Below are 18,864 nucleotides of genomic sequence, written 5' to 3'. Positions count from 1 at the left end.
TCTCTCCACGTGCAGAGCGTGCTCAGTGCGTGGCAGCCACGCCGGCAGATCAGGGGGCTCTGGGGAGAGATGCCCGTGGCAGGCACCGGGCCTGCCTCCGTGACCCGAGTGCGGCCTCCATGAGCAGAGAGGCTCCCCCGCAGCCCCGCACCTGGCAGGGTGGCAGACCCCCGGGGCGCACGATGCCCACTCGCTCAGACTGAGACCGCGAATCACATGAGGGCAGCGAGACCTCTGGCCCCTCCACACCCGCTGCCCAGGCACTGGCGGAGCTCCGTGCCCCTAACTGGAGGTGGCAGAGGCCGGGCACTAACAAGTGCGTGATGCACACTGCCAGTGTCCGGTGGCAAGCAGGGCACAACTGACATCTGCGCAGGACCTGCCGTCCGTCCCTCTGCACCTGCGGAAGCGCGCTACGCAGCTCACGGCCTGGGAGACGGTAAGTGCAAGACAAGCAGTCAAAACAGCACTTCTCGCTGAAACCTGAGTCCCAAGGTCGGGGTTTAATCTGACTTGCTGCTGCTCCGCCTCCAAGACCTAGAACAGCCTCTGCCACCGAAGAAGCACTCGGGAAGCACTTGCCATCCTGTCTCTGCCACCACCCAAGCCAACCTGCTGTTCTTCATTTCAAAACTATTCTATGTCAGCTGCTGTGTATCAAGTCTCTCTGGACTAATACTATTTTCAAACATTTTGGTTTGGGAGAAAATAATCATTCATTTCCAGCATGTAATGCCAAATTTTAAAGGACAGACCCAATGCCCAAAGACCCTGAGGATTAAGTTTCAAAACCAACGGTCGTCTCCCAGCAACCGTGCACCACACACAGCTGAGCACCGACCCTCACACCCGAAAGCCAGGCATGCCAGGTTTCCAAACCACAGTGTCCATGAACGTTTCAGCCACAGAACTCAGCAACAGAGCAACACTCACAGTTCCCCACAAACAGCTAATTAACTTAAAAACCTTCAGACATAGAAGCTACTGCCTGAAGCACAGGGCCACAGACTATAAACTACACTGTCAGTCAAAACAGCAGCCATTTACCTGATCAACACCACCCAACCCAGCGGACACCCTGGACCGCAGGGACCCCAGGGACCACGGCCCGTCATCAGTGAGCCGTACTTTTGTAAGCAAAAATAAATACTCAGGAATCAAACCGCAAAACATACTTCCTCCCCAAGGATCCACAGCCTATCTACAGAACAGTTTGCTTTTAGCTAACTCTTTCTAGGATTACTTACTGAGCTTCATTTAAAAGAAACTCTGGGTGGGAGGGTCAACTTTGCTCTTGATAGCATTTTATGGTACATTTTACAGCACCATTTTAACCAAATAAACAGAAATGACGCAGTTCAGCTGAATGATACACGTGTCACACACGTATCAAGTATGCAAGCAGATTAAGTACATTATATAACAATGTGTGTGTAAAAGACATTTTAAGAAAGTCAGTGTATTTCTCTGACGGCTAACTTGTAACAGCAGCTTTAGCTTACGAAAGCGCAACAAACACACCGTTTAGAAGCCTGACCCGAATATAAACTTGGTCTGTTATCATTTTAAAACCATGCACATACCTTTCCTCTTACACGTGGTCTTCTCAGATACACAGATAAGTTTACAGATGTTCTTTAGGATGTGCATACACTGAGCAACAGTGTGACACACACACCTGCCTCTAGAAAATCTGTCCTGGGAAGAGGATGTCTCAGTTTCCTGATATTTAGTAGCTTAAATATTTTACAAGGTTATTTTGGGAAAAAAATTTTTAAAGGGAAAATCTCTCCATATTCACTATTTAAGATTTTGTTTTTCAATATCCCTTTTTGTGCATGTTAAATTTATTCTTATGCATGAATATAAAAATTCTATGATCTTAAGGGTTTGCTTTTTAATAAATACTGTCTTATGATGGCTACTTTAAAAAAAAATACATAAATGGTCTAAAAAAAAAAGGATGTCAACCAAAAGACAGGCTACTTGAGTAGCGTCCACCACAAAGCGCAGCACGCCCAGCGTGGCCCTGCTCACCCGGGCTCAGCTCCACAAGGTAGGGCAGCTTCTCGGGGGGCAGGGAGGAGCCGTAGGCCGACCCGTCGGCTCTCTCCTTCCCCTGCAGGGGCTTCCCGTCCGTGTGCTTCTTACTTTTCTTTGGGATGTGGTCTGGCGGCCTCCTCTTCAACTGAAAGACTAAAATCCCTAGAACAGAAACACTGTAAATTATCAACCGGCTCAAGTGAATGTTGATGGACAGCTGATCGACCATCAACTGCCCAAGATTCATCGAGAAAATGCAATTTAACATCTCCCAAGGTGATTCCAGTGGTAAAGAATCCATCTGCCAATACAGGAGATGCAGGAGACCTGGTATGATCCCTGGGCTGGGAAGATCTCCTGGAGGAGGAAACAGCAACCCACTGCAGTATTCTTGCCTGGAGAATCCTATGGACAGAGGAGCCTGGGGGACTACAGTCCATAGCGGCGCAGAGTTGGACACAACTGAAGCGACTTAGCATCGCACACCACTGCCCAAGGCATAATTAAGAAAAGCTCATGCAATTTAACTTTGTGTTCTTGAAAACTCTAATAAGCAATTTCCCCAAAGCATTTTAAATTAACAATTATGCAAAAATGCTATACACTTGAAAAACAACATAGTTCAGAATAAATGCTTCTACTGGCAAACGACCCTATGATCAATATGTCCATACACACATGTAGTAACATAGGCGCACATTAATACATATACACATATATTCTTAATTCAATTGAATTAACTCACAATTAAGAGCAACTTGAGTTTGAGTGTACTCCGGGAGTTGGTGATGGACAGGGAGGCCTGGTGTGCTGTGATTCATGGGGTCGCGGAGAGTCGGACACGACTGAGCGACTGAACTGAACTGACTTTAATAAAGTTTAACTTCATACTGTCAAGAAAAAGTATGAAGCAAGTGTACATTTGAAAGTACCAATCTACATTCAAATATGTCAGGGCTGACTGGCTCACATCTTCATCAACGCCAAGGCCCTCCACTGAGCAATAGTTAGCTTAAGAAGCATTTCTGAAAGCAAGAAAACTGTTCTCTCACCAAAAATGCACCTTTATGCCCTCACCGCTCTGAAATAATCAGGAGAAATTGTCTGAGCGGTGGAAAGTCTGGATTCCTTATACAAAATGACTAAAGGATTAGACAGTATTCAGGGTTGAAGGTTATCTTCCCTATTACGACAAGCCTGTCCGAACGTCACCAGTCCATCTGGTCAGCGGCAAAGGAACCGGGTGCCAACAGGTGACAACCCTCACAACCTGACGAGGTGCCCTGGTCTGGCTTCTGAAGGACACAGTGGCCCTGCTGCTGCGTGACGGTCTGTGCCAGGCCTCCTGCCAGGCCCACCTGGCACAGAGCAGCCTCAGGAAGAGGGGACCTGCCAGGAGCCCCCAGCAAGTCCAGTAAGGAGGCAGAAGACGGCCCGGCACACAGTCCTCAAGAGACACTGCCATGCACACCTTCTGCCTCTTCCGGAAGGTTAGACCCTAACCTATCACGTATCCCACAGCTAATTCCTTAACAAATACAATCTCTCTTTACCTCTGTCACTCGGCCATTCCCTGAAGATCTGTAACGGACACTCATCATCATCAAGGATAACTTCTTTAGCACCTTTTTCATCAGAATGCTGGGCTCCAGGAGGAAGCATGACCTGAGAGGGAATAACAATTAACTGTGACTACACCCAAAGAGTGAATCGGCGGGCGTTTAAAGGAATTTTTTGTTTTTGAGGAAATAAAAAAAAAATCATGGCAGAACTGAATTGCTCAAACACTATAAACAATCCTGAAAAACATGGACAAAACTGAGGGAAAAGTTTCCAATAAAAACCTCAGCCAGCTGACCAGACTGCTGTTAGTGGCCTGCCCCTCGGTCCCACCCCGAACGCCAGTCGGGTCTGCTCCCTGCCACGCTGTGTCGGCAGGACTGCCTGCGATGCTCAACCTGTGAGGAGGTTCTTAAAAGCGAGATGACTGCATCAGCGCAGACCCGCCGGTCCACAGCCTACCTTCGACTATCACACTGGTGTTAAGAAGGCAGCTTCATCTAACACATCCTCTGCAGGAAAACCATCACAGAGCAGCAGCAGAAGAGACCAGCTTTCCTTTTCTTGTACAAAACTCATTTTATGATTAAATTATAATCAGATAGTTTAGATGCAGTACACGGCCATTCATTGAACAAGGGCTTTAAGATACTGCGCAAACGACACTCACACATCTGTAGCACTGTATTACTTTTTATTCTGTTTTAATGGCAAGCATTTTTCTTAATCATTGGAGAAAACCCCCCATAAGAGAGAGAAAAGAGCCAGTGACCAGGGCCCGGTCTCCGATGCCCTGCTGAGTCCCAGCCCATCTCTCAACACCAACCAACACGCAAAGCCAGTCACTGGCACCTGGAGGCTACTTTCAACCTCGAGTTAATTCAATCATGTTGTAACAGACAGTACGCCCAATGACGTTATACGCCCACACACCGAGTGGCCTGGACGTCTACAGACCGTGAAGCTTCCCTCCACACTGCTGCAAATGACCCTAAGAAGATGTTTATTATTAACACGACACACCCTTACGCTAAAATAACCAGTATTTCCTCATCGTGCCTCGCAGTAAACGTGGCGTCCTGGGCTTGGAACGCATGCGGCTCCAGGGTCTGACTCGCACTTGTCTCTTCGGTCTCACACTCCGCCACATGGCCTCAGAGAACAAGTCCCTCTGAACTTCTCCAGATCCTCTGCCAGGCCACAAGACCCCACGCTGCACTGCACCTGCAAGGCCCCTCCCAGCTTCAGGGTCCAGCGAGCGCCCCCTCTCACCCTCGGCTTGGGGACAACTCCCCCAGGGAGCCTTCCCCGACCTCCGCGCTTGGCGCAGACCACGTGCCTGTATTTCTCATTCTTGGCCTGTCGTCTTAGCTCTGACCTAACAGAATCTAACACAGTTAGCACGGTACCCAACAAAGCAGCGGAGCCCCCCCGTGCACTGAGTAACTCACTGAAGACAGAGAACAGCTGACTGAATGAATACGAAAGAGCTTCATATCACATCATCAGTGAGCAGGCAGAAAGCAAAGGATTTCTACCTCAAGGCTAAAAACGATCATCAACCCCTAACTCATTCTGCCTCAACTAGCAGGGAAGAAAAGAAAAAAACACTCAAGAACATAGTATTTAGAACAAAAACCCCAAATTACACAGCCCTCAAAAGAATCATCAAATGATTTCAAAGAGACTGTCAGAAAAAGCCCAAAGAAAGTATTTTATAACTTTGTGACTCTGACTAAGGTGCTCTTTCATTTTCTCATTTTCATCAATAAAATCAGGCGGAAGTTAAGGAAAGGAAAATCACATTATGAAGTACCACAGTCTCTCAAATGTCGCTGCGTGGACTGAGACTCACTGAACAGACTGACACACAGTACAGACGTTCCCCTGGCAGACACCTAGGCCTCAGCACCCAGACTCAGGCGGTGGCGGCCGAGCTCCAGCCTTCGGGGTCAAAGCTTAAGAGGCCCAGGTGGAAAAGGGTCAGGCCTCTGTTCAGCAGTGCAGACTCTACTCACACCGCTGCTTTACTGTTTTTATCCTCAGACACTTTCCACAGCAGTTATTAACTGGAAGTATGAGGAAAACGGACACAAAAAACCCAAATCCTTCAGGTCTGAGAGACACACTAGTGTTATTTCTTTGACAACCTCTCTCTCTCCACTTCCTATTGCTTTTTGTACCTGATCCTCTGTCAGGAGAGCCTAAATTTCCCTATCTCCTGTCTTTCTGTCCTCTGCAGATGTCCCTCACGTCCCCTTTCACCCCTCCTGCTAACACTTCACCACTGGCCCTTCTCTGCAGGCTCCTCCCACAGCACTCTGGTCCATTCCCCCAAGCACCAGCCTAGCCCTTCTGTCTCAAGTCACAGCATTTGAACACTTCCATCTGCTTTGTCTGTTTGTCTCAGGCTCTCCCCTCTGCGTGGGTCGGTCTGTCTCTCTGTCTGTCTGTCTCAGGCTCTTTCCTCTGCGTGGGTTGGTCCGTCTCTCTGTCCGTCTGTCTCAGGCTCTCCCCTCTGCATGGGTCGGTCTGTCTCTCTGTTTGTCTCAGGCTCTCCTCTGTGTGGGCTGGTCTGTCTCCACTTTAAAGGCGTTTCCAGCACCTGCTGAGTCTGGGTTGTCCTCTCACACTGCTGGCGAGCCCAGGGAGAGCAGGTGGTTCTGGTGAGGGTGGCTGCAAGTAAGCCAGGATGTCCACAGGTCAGAGTTCGTACAGGCTGCTCTTCCCTGAGAGACGGCGCCGTCTGGAAGGAATTGCTCATCTTCTGGCTGTAGGCACTCGGGGCACAGTCTCCCTCGACCCTCCTGCTTGTGACGAAGACCTTGCTTTGCCAGGACCCCCAACCCCACAGTGTGACCACGGCCTTCAGAAGGGAAGGTGACAGGGCAGCCAGAATGGGGGAGGCCACTCCCTGAAACAACTCTTGGGACAACCTGTCTTCAGATGGTTTTCAGTGCTGCCTGGGGAAGTGCTGGAGCCCCGCACTCCTGGGTCTTCTGGGCTGGGACGCAGGCCCCTCCGCAGGTGGCTTCCGGCCCAGCAAGTTAGACACGCCTCCTTCGGCTCTTGCATTCATGTCTACGGCCGCAGTGCCCCGGGAGCGCCAGGCCAGGCCCGGGCGGGCCTCGGATGGGAGCTGTGGTCAGTTCCTGCCGCCTCTTCTCTCGCGCCGTCTGTCCCTGTGCGTGCGCACAGGGTGGTTTATCCCTTTACTGTCACCTCAGTGGGGTACAAACACCTGTCTTCTCATCTATGTTCAGCTGAAAATTGGGCTTTATTCAAAAAATTGTAGATCTAGCAAACGGTTTTTCCAACAGAAGACAAATTCTCAGCTTTACAACAGAAAGAAAAAAGCCATAAAACTCAAGCAAGGCCTCTTGGTTAAGCCCCTCTGCAGCAACATTAGCAGCACCGCTGAGCGCTGAGCAGCCAGCACTCGGCTCACAGCGGGGAAGACTGAACACCGCCAGGGCTCCCAGTCACCCACAGTCAGTGCAAACCTGCCCACGACTCCAGCAGGGTTCATGCAAGAACGGATAAGCTGAGTACAAACCTTATGTGTAAATGCAAATAAGGCAGAATAACCAAAGCAATTTATTAAACCAAAAGGAAAAAGTGCAATAGGGACTTTATATGATTTTAAAAGACTTACCATAATCTACAGCAATCAATATAGCTTGATACTGGCAAAAAGATACAAGATGTGTAAATGAAACACCAGATTTCACCAGATTGCAGAATTGGAACCAAATATACACATGGCCAACTGGCTGTCCACAAAGGTGCCACAGCACAGAGGGAAAAAGGAAAGTCTGCGTGACAGACAGCACTGGGCCCCCTGGGTGTCTGCACAGGGGCGCCTCTGACCCCATACCAGACACAGACATCACCAGCCCCAACCTGAGACCTCAAGCTATGGCACTCCTAAAATAAAACACCGGTAAAAGTGTTCACAACTTTGGAGGAAGCAAATTTTCATATAGAATAAAAAAGTATAGAATGCTAAAACAGAATTAGCAAGTTAGACTTTAAATATTTTAATCACTGAAAGATACCACTTTAAAAATGAAAAGGCAAGCCAAGCCACAGACTGGGGAAAAACATTCACAGCCTGTGTATCACACGCAGGACTTAACCTGTATACAGATCGTCAGGGAAATGTAAGATTTTCCACAGTGAGATACAACGACACGCATCAGAATGACTGACAGGTAAGACGATCGACGGAACGACAGATGGGTGCAGAGAGCAACGGGACCTCTCGTCTGTGTGTGTGTGGAGTTGTATGTGGTTCAGACACGCTGGACGCGTCAACGGGATCTCGTCTACCTGTGGGGAGGTGTAAGTGTGTGTGGGGAGGTACAAGTGGTACAGCCACGCTGGACAAGCACACATCTGCCTCCTGTGGGACTGAGCCCTCTCCTGAGTCTTTACTCAAGAAGAGAAGTACTTCTACGAGAAGACCTGCAACGTATGCTCAGAAGCAGTTTTACTGTAGGAGTTAAGAAATGAAAACTGGAAACAACGCAAATTCCATCAACAGGTGATGGATGAACAAACCATGACACACGCACACAATGAAACACACAGTGGGAAGAGGCGCAGGGAAGCTTCTGCGGTGTCACCGCGCTGACCTGCCAAACTGACGGTGCTGTAAACGTTAATGCACGTAACACACTGCGCTTTAATTATTCCTAAACAATCCTGCGGGAAGAGGAACTCAGACTACCACGCTTTGATTAACAACCAATCGCTGAGATGAAAGGAAGGAGGATACCTTTGAAAATCTACTTTCAATGAGATTCTGACAGAAATAATGGTTACAGAGAATCTAATACCTACTTGGGACTGACTTAAAGGTGAAGGATTTACCGGAAAGTTTGTCTTACAGGAGAAAAATCTGCTTGATTTTACTTAGTGTGACCAAACCGATGCTGAGGCATGAACTTTCACTATTCTTTGAGAACTAGGGTCAAAGACACAACCTTCATCTCCGAGAGAGTATGGACGGCGCCCAAGCCCACCAACCAAACGCTGGTTAGTGACAGACAGCAAACCAAGATTGATTTAAATGTCAGGTTGTTACAATAAGAAAACAATCACTAAAGCAGATTTTACTAAAATAAAATTGTTACCTATGAATTAGTATATACGCTAAACAAAAATTGGAAGGGCACGTATGAAAACGTAAATAGCGCTTATTCTTTGGTACTAGAACTACAGAGAATTTTTATCTTCTTCAATTTGTCTTTTTATACTTAGTTTATAACAAACAGAAACACAAACTACTTTTGTAATGGAGAGAGAATGTTGCCTTTTATACATATGCCCACAGTCTCAGTTTACCAGATTCTAACAATACAGCAGGGAGAAAGTCAGCCCATGTTCAACTCCCATCTAAAGCACATCTGTCCACGGGAGCGCCACATCTGGGCCCGCATGACCTGGGAGCACTCACACGGGCAATGCAGTAGTCCCTGGGGTTCTCCTTCTCCAGGCCGTACTTCTCCAAGGCTTCGGCCACAGCGAAGTCCGCAGGGTCTGTAGTGGACAGCAGGATCGTCTTGTAGGGAATATTTGGTTTTAAACTATCTGCGTAAATTCTCAATGTTCCACCTGAAAAAAAAGTTTGACATCTTTAAGCACAACTTTTATTTTACTCCAACAACAGAGAGCTGTACACAAATTCCAGCCCCGCTTCCTGTGAAACGACACACACGGCAGGGCCACGCTGGTCCAGTGACCCTTAGCCAGAGTGAATAAGAAGCAGTTCTGTGTGGAAAGGCCGCGTGTGTCCTCTCCTCGAGCCTGGGCTGCTTTCACATCTGCTCTCGGTAAAGGATGGAAAGGACACCCCGGAGCGTCCTGTGTGCTGCCCTTTCTCCACCTGCTTTCCCACTTCCTCACCTGCACCAAGCTAGACACCGGCCTTCCCCCGTTCCTTGACTTCCTGACCAACACTCTGAAACTTGTCCCTTCTACCTGTGAACTCATTTGGGAGGAAAAACAGTGATCTGGAGCAGAGCGATTTGGATACCCCGAGGTTTTCTTCTTGTATGTTTCTCTTTAATGGACTCTGACAGGTTGTATTATTGCGCTTTTGGTGTCATAACTTGCATTCTACTTACAAGATTTTTAAGCCCTACGATTTTAAGTCTAGATGAAAGACTCTTGGGGCAGGTGTGCAAGTCAGGCACGGCACGGGTTCCCATGCCACATGGGACCCGGAGGTGAGGGGCACGTTTCCTCTGACTTCTTTGCCCCACCTTTAAGGAGTGAGAAGACAGACCTGTGCACCTTGACGCAAACTCTAAACTTCTGCAACTCCCACGCCTGCGAATTCTAATGCAGTTATTCTGGCTGCTCAATGCTTCTTATACCCTTTGCACACAAGTCTGGCACACAGTGCAGCACGACAACCTGACAACAATAAAACAATGCTGGTCTCCTGAGATAATCAGCAAGTGCAGGCGAGCATTAGAATGCAGACCTGCTGACATAGGCCAGGAGGCAAGTTATCTACAGACTCATAGGGACCAAGCCCCCCTGGCTCGACAGTAAGGACATAGCACGGACTGGTCACTGTCACAGGCTTTCAACAGCTTGTAAAGGGCAGAAATTAAGGGGAGAAAACTAACAAGAAGGGGAAGTAAAAAATGTAGATCTTTTAGGATGTGTCTGAACTTAAACGACTGCTGCTGCTGCTGCTGCTAAGTGGCTTCAGTCGTGTCTGACTCTGTGTGACCTCATAGACGGCAACCCATCAGGCTCCCCCGTCCCTGGGATTCTCCAGGCAAGAACACTGGAGTGGGTTGCCATTTCCTTCTCCAATGCATGAAAGTGAAAAGTGAAAGTCGCTCAGTTGTGTCCGACTCCTAGTGACCCCATGGACTGCAGCCTACCAGGCTCCTCCGTCCATGGGATTTTCCAGGCAAGAGTACTGGAGTGGGGTGCCATCGCCTTCTCCAAAACGACTGCTAATTTAACACAAGTAGATACAGACCAACTATACATTGGACCCATAATATCCACAAAAACCTACAACAAACACAAAAACGACAAAGAAGGAAACACAAGAATACCACTAAAGAAAATGAACAAAATACAAGGGAAGGAACAGAGAAATGAACAGAGAAAACACTACGTACACCGGCAGAAAACAAGTAATAATATGGCAATAAGTACATACCTATTAGTAACTACTTCAAATGTCAATAGACTAAACGTTACAATCAAAACACACAAGACGGCTGATTAGATAAAACATAAGAACCATCGACATGCTGCTTATAAGAAACTTCCTTCAGAGCTGAAGACACAAACCGACTGAAAGTGCGGGGACAGAAAAAGACAATTCATGCAAACAAGCGACAAGAAAGTGGGAGTGGGGGCAGCAGTAATGGTAAAGGACACGTACGAGACGCTAACTCACACACACGAGATGCTCACATGTACGAGACGCTGACTCACACGTACGAGATGCTCACACGTACAAGACGCTGACTCACACACACGAGATGCTCACATGTACGAGACGCTGACTCACACGTACGAGATGCTCACACATACAAGACGCTGACTCACACGTACAAGACGCTGACTCACACGTACAAGATGCTCACACGTACAAGACGCTGACTCACACGTACAAGACGCTGACTCACACGTACAAGATGCTCACACGTACAAGACGCTGACTCACACGTACAAGACGCTGACTCACACATAAGAGATGCTAACTCACACGTACAAGATGCTCACACGTACAAGACGCTGACTCACACGTACAAGACGCTGACTCACACGTACGAGATGCTCACACGTACAAGACGCTGACTCACACGTACAAGACGCTGACTCACACATAAGAGATGCTAACTCACACGTACAAGATGCTCACACGTACAAGACGCTGACTCACACGTACAAGACGCTGACTCACACGTACAAGACGCTGACTCACACGTACAAGACGCTGACTCACACATAAGAGATGCTAACTCACACGTACAAGATGCTCACACGTACAAGACGCTGACTCACACTTACAAGACGCTGACTCACACGTACGAGATGCTCACACGTACGAGATGCTCACATGTACAAGACGCTGACTCACACGTACAAGACGCTGACTCACACACACGAGATGCTCACACGTACAAGACGCTGACTCACACATACAAGACGCTGACTCACACATAAGAGACACTAACTCACACGTACAAGATGCTCACATGTACGAGACGCTGACTCACACGTACAAGACGCTGACTCACACGTACGAGATGCTCACATGTACAAGACGCTGACTCACACGTACAAGACGCTGACTCACACACACGAGATGCTCACACGTACAAGACGCTGACTCACACATACAAGACGCTGACTCACACATAAGAGACGCTAACTCACACGTACAAGATGCTCACATGTACGAGACGCTGACTCACACGTACAAGACGCTGACTCACGTACGAGATGCTCACACGTACAAGACGCTCACATGTACGAGACGCTGACTCACACGTACAAGATGCTGACTCACACGTACGAGATGCTCACACGTACGAAACACTGACTCACACGTACAAGATGCTCACACGTACGAAACACTGACTCACACATACGAGACGCTGACTCACTCACTCACACGCACCCACACGCAGCTGCCTGTGCGAGAGCCCCTGACCTTAAGAAGCGGATCTGAACAGGCACGGGGTGGGGGGCCTGATGGCAACACAACAGCACCAGGGAGCCGAACACCCAACTCATCCAGGGACAGGCCAACAGACAGACAAACGGATACAGTCTGACTTAAGAAGTTTTCACTGTAAAAGCATAATGCCACAGAATCAGCACAACCAAGACACACATCTCCCTAATCCCTGGGGAGAGAGAGACAGGAGAGAAGCTAACATTTCAAAACTCCTGATGGCAACTATAACCCGTCTATGTAAACACACGTTTCAGTTCTAAAGCTAAGGGAGGATCACTCCCCTATTGGGAAAATGTACAAAGCGTGGCCCACAGAGCAGAAGGATCCAGGGCAGCACACACAGCTCCCAAGGCTGTTCACAGGAAGCTGAAGTGGAAGGGCTGACCTCACAGGCATTCTGAAATCACCCACACTTGGGAGGCATCAGAGAGCAAATACACCTGAATGCTAAAAATACTCTCCAAGGTGCAAGCCAGAGCCTGCTGCAAGTGATGACTTCTGACCCGCTATGAAGGGAGTTGGACAGTGTGTGTGAGCCCCTCATGAGAACCTGGGGGACCACCCTGAAGCTGAGGGGACGGCAGAACGACAGATTCTGCATTACCCTCGGGGACCTTACCGCTGTGACAACGCCACACCAACCCAGCAGACTCGGAGATTATAGGGATACATTTCTCTAAGTTAGTTATTAGAAACAAACCGACAGAACACTTAAACTTACTCTATTTGACTGTGTTAGTATTAACACAAACAGCTGTTCTGCCAACAATCTCTGGTTTCCCAGGGTTTCCTGGAAGTTTTCATAGGGTCCTTGGACCACAACCATCCCTTGAGCAGACAAGCCCTCCTCTCCTGGATGTTTGCTGTTTCTCCTCCTCATCCTCCAGAGGTTTGTCCTGTACCCTCTGTCTACTTCTCAACAACAACCTTCGTTCCAGGTCCGTATTACCCGCACCAAGTCTCTGCCATGCCCAGTGACACCACTGACTGGTTCTCAGTCACCAAGCTGGCAGCTCCTCGCAAGCCACGCAAGTGAATCGGGGCTTCCCCTCCAGACGTCCCTTCACCCCGCAGACCCACAGCCATCCAGCTGAAAAAAGGGTGTCATCCTGAAGGGCTCCCCTACTCAAAACACTCGGCCAGGAGCTGGCTCCCTTCCTTCCCTCTACCCCTCCTTCCTCTCCTTCCAGCCGCCGTCCAGGACCACTCAGAGTCCACCCTTCCCGGGCTGCACTCGCGTCTGAGGCAGGCACCCACTTCCAACGGCAGCCCCTCACTGGACCCTCTACTCTGCTCTCAGAGCAACCGCCCGGATTTAAGGCCTGGGCTAGACTGGAAGCTTTCTACTGATAAGCCCCTAGCTTGTACTTTTTCGACGTTTTCCCTAAAACTTTTACATTTTTTCTTCCTCATCTTTGTAGTTCCTCTCTTCTTCCTCCTTCTTTTTCAATGCATGTACTTTTAAGTCATTTCAAATCCCTGCTGGAACAAGACAGCATAGGTCTCAGAAACCATCTATTAAATTACTTATAGAATAATAAGTCTCTCAGCGCACTAGTTTTTTGAGTCACCACTACAATTCCCATGAAACACATAATGAAGACTCAGTTCGTAAGGGCCCGCATTTCACAGGAGAGGCCGATAACGCCCGACTCTGAAGCACCTCAACGGGACCCTGTAGGAGAAGCAGCGGTGACGACCTACCAGGGCGGGCGTTTCAGGAAACGCCGCGTCACTGACACGGCCTTGTAAAACCGAGGCTTTCTGAAACAGACGATTATCTATTATTTCCTAACAAGTGAAACTGCTCAGTAACTAACTTGTGACTTTACCACACTTACTCGCACACATCAGGCATGTCACTCGACGGCAGCGCTCGCGTCAAGGATAAGCGAGTGCGTCACGCCTCGGCGGCGCTCGCATCAGGGATAAGTGGCATGGCGCGCGTCACACGTCACTCGGCAGCGGTGCGCAGGCGCGTCACGCGGCAGCGCGCGTCACTCGACCGCAGCACTCGCGTCAGGGATAAGCGGGCGCGACACGCGCGTCACTCAGCAGCAGTGCGCAGGCGCGTCACGCGGCGGCGGCACGCGTCACAGATAAGCGGGCGCGGCGCGCGTCACACGTCACTCGGCAGCGGTGCGCAGGTGCGTCACAGCGCGCGTCACTCAGTGGCGCGCATCACACGGCGGCAGGGCACGCGTCAGGGATAAGCGGGTGCGTCACGTGCGTCACATAGCGGCAGGGCGTGTGTCAGGGATAAGCAGGCGCAGCGCGCGCGCGTCAGGGATAAGCGGGCGCGGCACACGTCACGCGTCACTCAGCAGCGGTGCGCAGGCATGTCACGCGGCAGCAGCACTCGCGTCAGGGATAAGCGGGTGCGTCACGTGCGTCACTCAGCAGCAGTGCGCAGGCGCGTCACGCGGCGGCGGCACGCGTCACAGATAAGCGGGCGCGGCGCGCGTCAGACGTCACTCGGCAGCGGTGCGCAGGTGCGTCACGGCGCGCGTCACTCGGCGGCGCGCATCACACGGCGGCAGGGCACACGTCAGGGATAAGCGAGCGCAGCGCACGTCACGCGTCACTCAGCAGCGGTGCGCAGGCATATCACGCGGCGGCAGCACTTGCGTCAGGGATAAGCGGGTGCGTCAGTGCGCCACATAGCGGCGCGCGCGTCAGGGACAAGCGGGTGCGTCACGCGCGTCACTTGGCGGCAGTGCGCAGGCGCGTCAGGGCGCGCGTCAGGGATAAGCGGGCGTGGCGCGCGTCAGGCGGCGGCACTCGCGTCAAGCGCAGCAGCGGACGCAGCGCCGCCCGTACCCGAGTCAGGTCGCCCGTCCGAGCTGCGGAACTCCTGCATCCTCCTCTCCAGCTTCTGCTGCCGCCGCCGCTTCATGACCACCTCGGGGTTGGAGATGGTTCGCGTAAAGCTGGTCTCAGGCATGTCTTTGTAGACCTCGGCGGCCAGGCGAGAATTCTCACTGTGGGGAGAGGGGTAACAAACACACCAGGCGTTAGGCAGAGGCGGGCGCGCCGCCCACCGGGCTCACGGGGGTCGCCTGCCGCCCTGAGCGCGTCTGCCCTGCCCTGCTGTCGTGACGACAGATAAAGTTTCTCTCGGCACAAACTAAACCGCTGAACTAGGCAGAAACTCCTAATCAAGAGTTTATAGTTGAGTTTACAGAACTTGAGTATTCATTAATAAAACTAAAAATACATATCAGTTATTTCTACAAGATTTCTCTATCTCAAAGAGATTAAATAAATGATACAACATTGCAACCACAAGACAACTGAATATACTTTAGCAAAAATCCGTCTTCAAATTATGTATGCATGCTCAGTCGCTCAATCATGTCCAACTCTTTGCGAACCAGTAAGTCTTGAAGAACTCAATGGCATGATTCTTTAACAACTGAAAGACTGAAAAAGGAAATAGCTCCCAAAGTTCCAACAATGAGTCAAGTGTATAGAATGATGAGTTGAAAACTAAATATTTACGTAAGACTAATATACTTGACTAAATTTTGATAAATATACTCTAAAGATGTCATAAAAATCATAAAAAATTTCATTAAATCAGTTAAGCTCTGAATCAATCAGGTTGAACTTAACTCATTTTAAGCAGCTTACTTTCTTAACACAAGTAATTGATCATCCTGCACACTAAATTAACAGAATGACTATAGCCTAAGTCTTAAACTCTCCTCTTCCTTGATATTTTTCATATGTGAGCAACCTATGTGTACAGGTTCTTCCTCTGGCATAAATACACTGAGAAGAGCCTTGCTATGTAATATACTATCCTCAAGAGTTCATGCTCATCACACAGGCATCTCTAACAGATTAAGATCTAAATCCACTCTGATGCAATATACAGTGGGCTCCAACTCCGCTCTAAAGTAAACATCCTTCACTGACAAATGGTTAACATCCTCAAGACACAGGGAACACTAGAATCAATCAAAATATGGGAAAAGACTTGAAGAGGTCACTGCAACAGAAGCACATAATCGGTTAACAAGCGTGCACAGACAATGGCCTTGTTAATGGTAAAGCAAGTTGCATTCACTGGCACTCACACACACTGCAGGGATCAGACACTGCTCTGTGACACTCGGCGGTTCTAAGAGGGGCATGAGGGGTCCGTGGGCTGGAAACCCTTGGCTGGCAGCACAAGCATGCCACAGTGTCTCTGAGCCATTCTTCTGGAATATTTCCTAAGGAAATATTCAAACGAGTCCTCAAAATTGTACAAACAAGGACATTCGCTGGAGTGGATGCAGTCGACACCGAGATGAGGAGGCGGCCTTGGAAAAAGCGCCTGATGATGGAATGAACTGAGCTGAAAACCAGTGGGGCTGCACCGAGGCCAGGCGACCCCGTGAAGAGAAGAGGCCAGGTTCTCCTCACAACTCCCTTCTGTTGCCCTTCGGCTCTGAGGTCAGGGGCGCAAGTCCCTGCAGACAGCTGAGCACACCTGTGCTGGGGCTGGTGCGCAGGAAGGAAGGAGACGGGCTGGGTGGGCCCGAAGGCGCCTCTGAGCTGAGACGAGGACACCAGCTTTTCTCACCAGTCTTGCCAACAGTCTTGCCAACCTCCCATCAGGTGTTAAGCATATCCGAGGTGTCTGAGAAACCACTGCTGCCTTAAGGACTGGAACAGCAGCGAGGGAAGGGAAGGCAAGGCAGGCAGAGATGATAATTCAACGGGAAAAGCATCCCCATTCGTGGGTTCCCCACTCTAAGATGAGCAAGCACCAGACTAGCAGTGTCAGCAACACGTGCTGCTCAGCAGACGCCCGGATCCCCTGGCACGTGGAGCCAGGGCACAGCGGTCACTGAGCTAAAGGCACCCCTCCCCCGTTTATCTGGGAGTGTAAGGAGGCCTGCTGCATTAAAAACATTTGGGTTAGAACACAAAGAAACAGGAATATTTCCGCAGTTAACTTACATGTCATCCCCAGGGAAAGGTCTATCATCTTTATCAGACGCCTGTCTCACTGCCTCTTTTTCTCTCTTCTTTTTTTCCTTCTTTTCCTTCTTTGAGAGCGTTCTCTTGAAGTTCTGGATTACACCTTCTTTTTCCTGCTTTTCAGGTCCGTTACTTTGAGCCTTCTGATAAAAGCAACATTATCACTCCACCGCTATGACACAGAAGCACACAGAGCCATCTATGGGGATCTAACCGCGCCTCACACGCTGCAGCCGAAAACAGCCACGGCGGCAGGAAGAGCTGGGGTGAGAGCTGCTCTTTGTCTCGACAGTGCGGACAGATAGGTGAGTGTGCTGATCCACAGTTACACTCAAGATCTCATTTCACCAAGTGAAAACTTCACCTAAATTCAAACCGATAACCAAGCACACAAGAAAACCCAAACCCAGTAAGAAAACTGGGGTGGGAATCACACCAGCTTATTTATCATTTTTAATAAATAAAAATCCAAATAATTAGTAACTTAAATAAATGGAACCTAATGGAAATAACAGAAATAACCATCTGAAACATTATCTACATTATAGATGTTTCCTTTAACGTCAGAAGAGACACCAAGAATAGCCCTAAAAAATTGGCTTTTATGAAGTTAAGTATTGTGTTTATGCAAAAACTTCTAATTTCTTTTCCAGATCTTATTTTTTTTTTTTTTGCTTATTCTTAATTTATAACATGACCTGCCTGCAGAAGACACAGAAACAAATTATTTTTTATATGACTTAATAAGCTGGCTGGTAACGAATCAAAAAAAAATAAAAGATTATTTTATGGGGAAAGAAAACTGCCTTCAGCTATGCCAGCAAGCACCTCCGTCTCCATGCAAGCTGCCTGGGCCCTGTCCAGTTGTCCCGACCCTAAGAAGGGCTCTACTATACACCAAGCAGAACCTGGGGCCCCACCAAAAAGGCACACCAGCTGAAATTGTGTGCTCAGTCGTGTCTGACTCTTTTTGACCCCACGGCCTATAGCCCGCCAGGCTACCCTGGCAGAAAAAAGTCATCCGTTCTTATTTCGTATGTGTTCACCACAAAGGCGACAAGTCCCGGGAGCAAAGCTGTGTGTCTGGATCTTCCACGTGAGACGCTGATGTCACACAGACACTGTGAAAACTGCTGCCAGAAGCAAACAACAGCACTTTCCCCAGATCCACTGGGGAACATTAAATGCAAGATTTTTCTCAAAATACCCTTAACCTCTGCCTTTGCTATCACTTGTCAACAATGAATTCTAGTCTGTAAGAGGCCACCTGACTCGAAACAGAATTATAATCATTTTAAAGTTATATCTGTATTTCATAGTATTCCACATGAGAAGAATAGCAGCACGGGAATTCCAGGTATCCTACTTGCTGAGAAAGTTTTACACTCACTATTACAGCACCCAAAGAAACTCAAGGAAGTTTACGAAGTTTTAACCTTCCACATAATAATGTGAAAAAAGTCTTAAATATGCCTTACTGTTGTATCTGAAAGTTCACATATAAATAGGTTATTCAAGTTTTATTTTCCCTTTTGATTCTTATTAAAACATATTTCGAGTTT

At 48.9% G+C, this 18,864-nt stretch overlaps 1 protein-coding gene across 21 annotated transcripts in view; it reads right to left on the bottom strand.

Annotated features, from left to right (window-relative positions):
* AFDN (afadin, adherens junction formation factor) overlaps positions 1-18,864 on the bottom strand; it is a 113,367-nt gene that overhangs the window by 58,616 nt on the left and 35,887 nt on the right. For 17 of the 21 annotated variants that reach the window (XM_055433273.2, XM_055433279.2, XM_055433270.2 and 14 more), the window contains exons 4-8: positions 17,282-17,445; positions 15,149-15,309; positions 9,065-9,222; positions 3,597-3,708; positions 2,038-2,205 (exon numbers count right to left, since the gene is read on the bottom strand). In XM_055433273.2, coding sequence (XP_055289248.2) covers positions 2,038-2,205; positions 3,597-3,708; positions 9,065-9,222; positions 15,149-15,309; positions 17,282-17,445 — 763 coding nt within the window. The remainder of the gene's footprint in view (positions 1-2,037; positions 2,206-3,596; positions 3,709-9,064; positions 9,223-15,148; positions 15,310-17,281; positions 17,446-18,864) is intronic. The other 4 variants (XM_088840900.1, XM_088840901.1, XM_055433274.2 and 1 more) reach the window with 1 other exon arrangement.

The sequence above is a fragment of the Moschus berezovskii genome, chromosome 10, assembly GCF_049115385.1.
Source record: "Moschus berezovskii isolate FMDL1 chromosome 10, NW_MosBer_1.0, whole genome shotgun sequence".
NCBI lineage: Eukaryota > Metazoa > Chordata > Mammalia > Artiodactyla > Moschidae > Moschus > Moschus berezovskii.
This window is presented reverse-complemented; position numbering and strand designations above follow the sequence as displayed.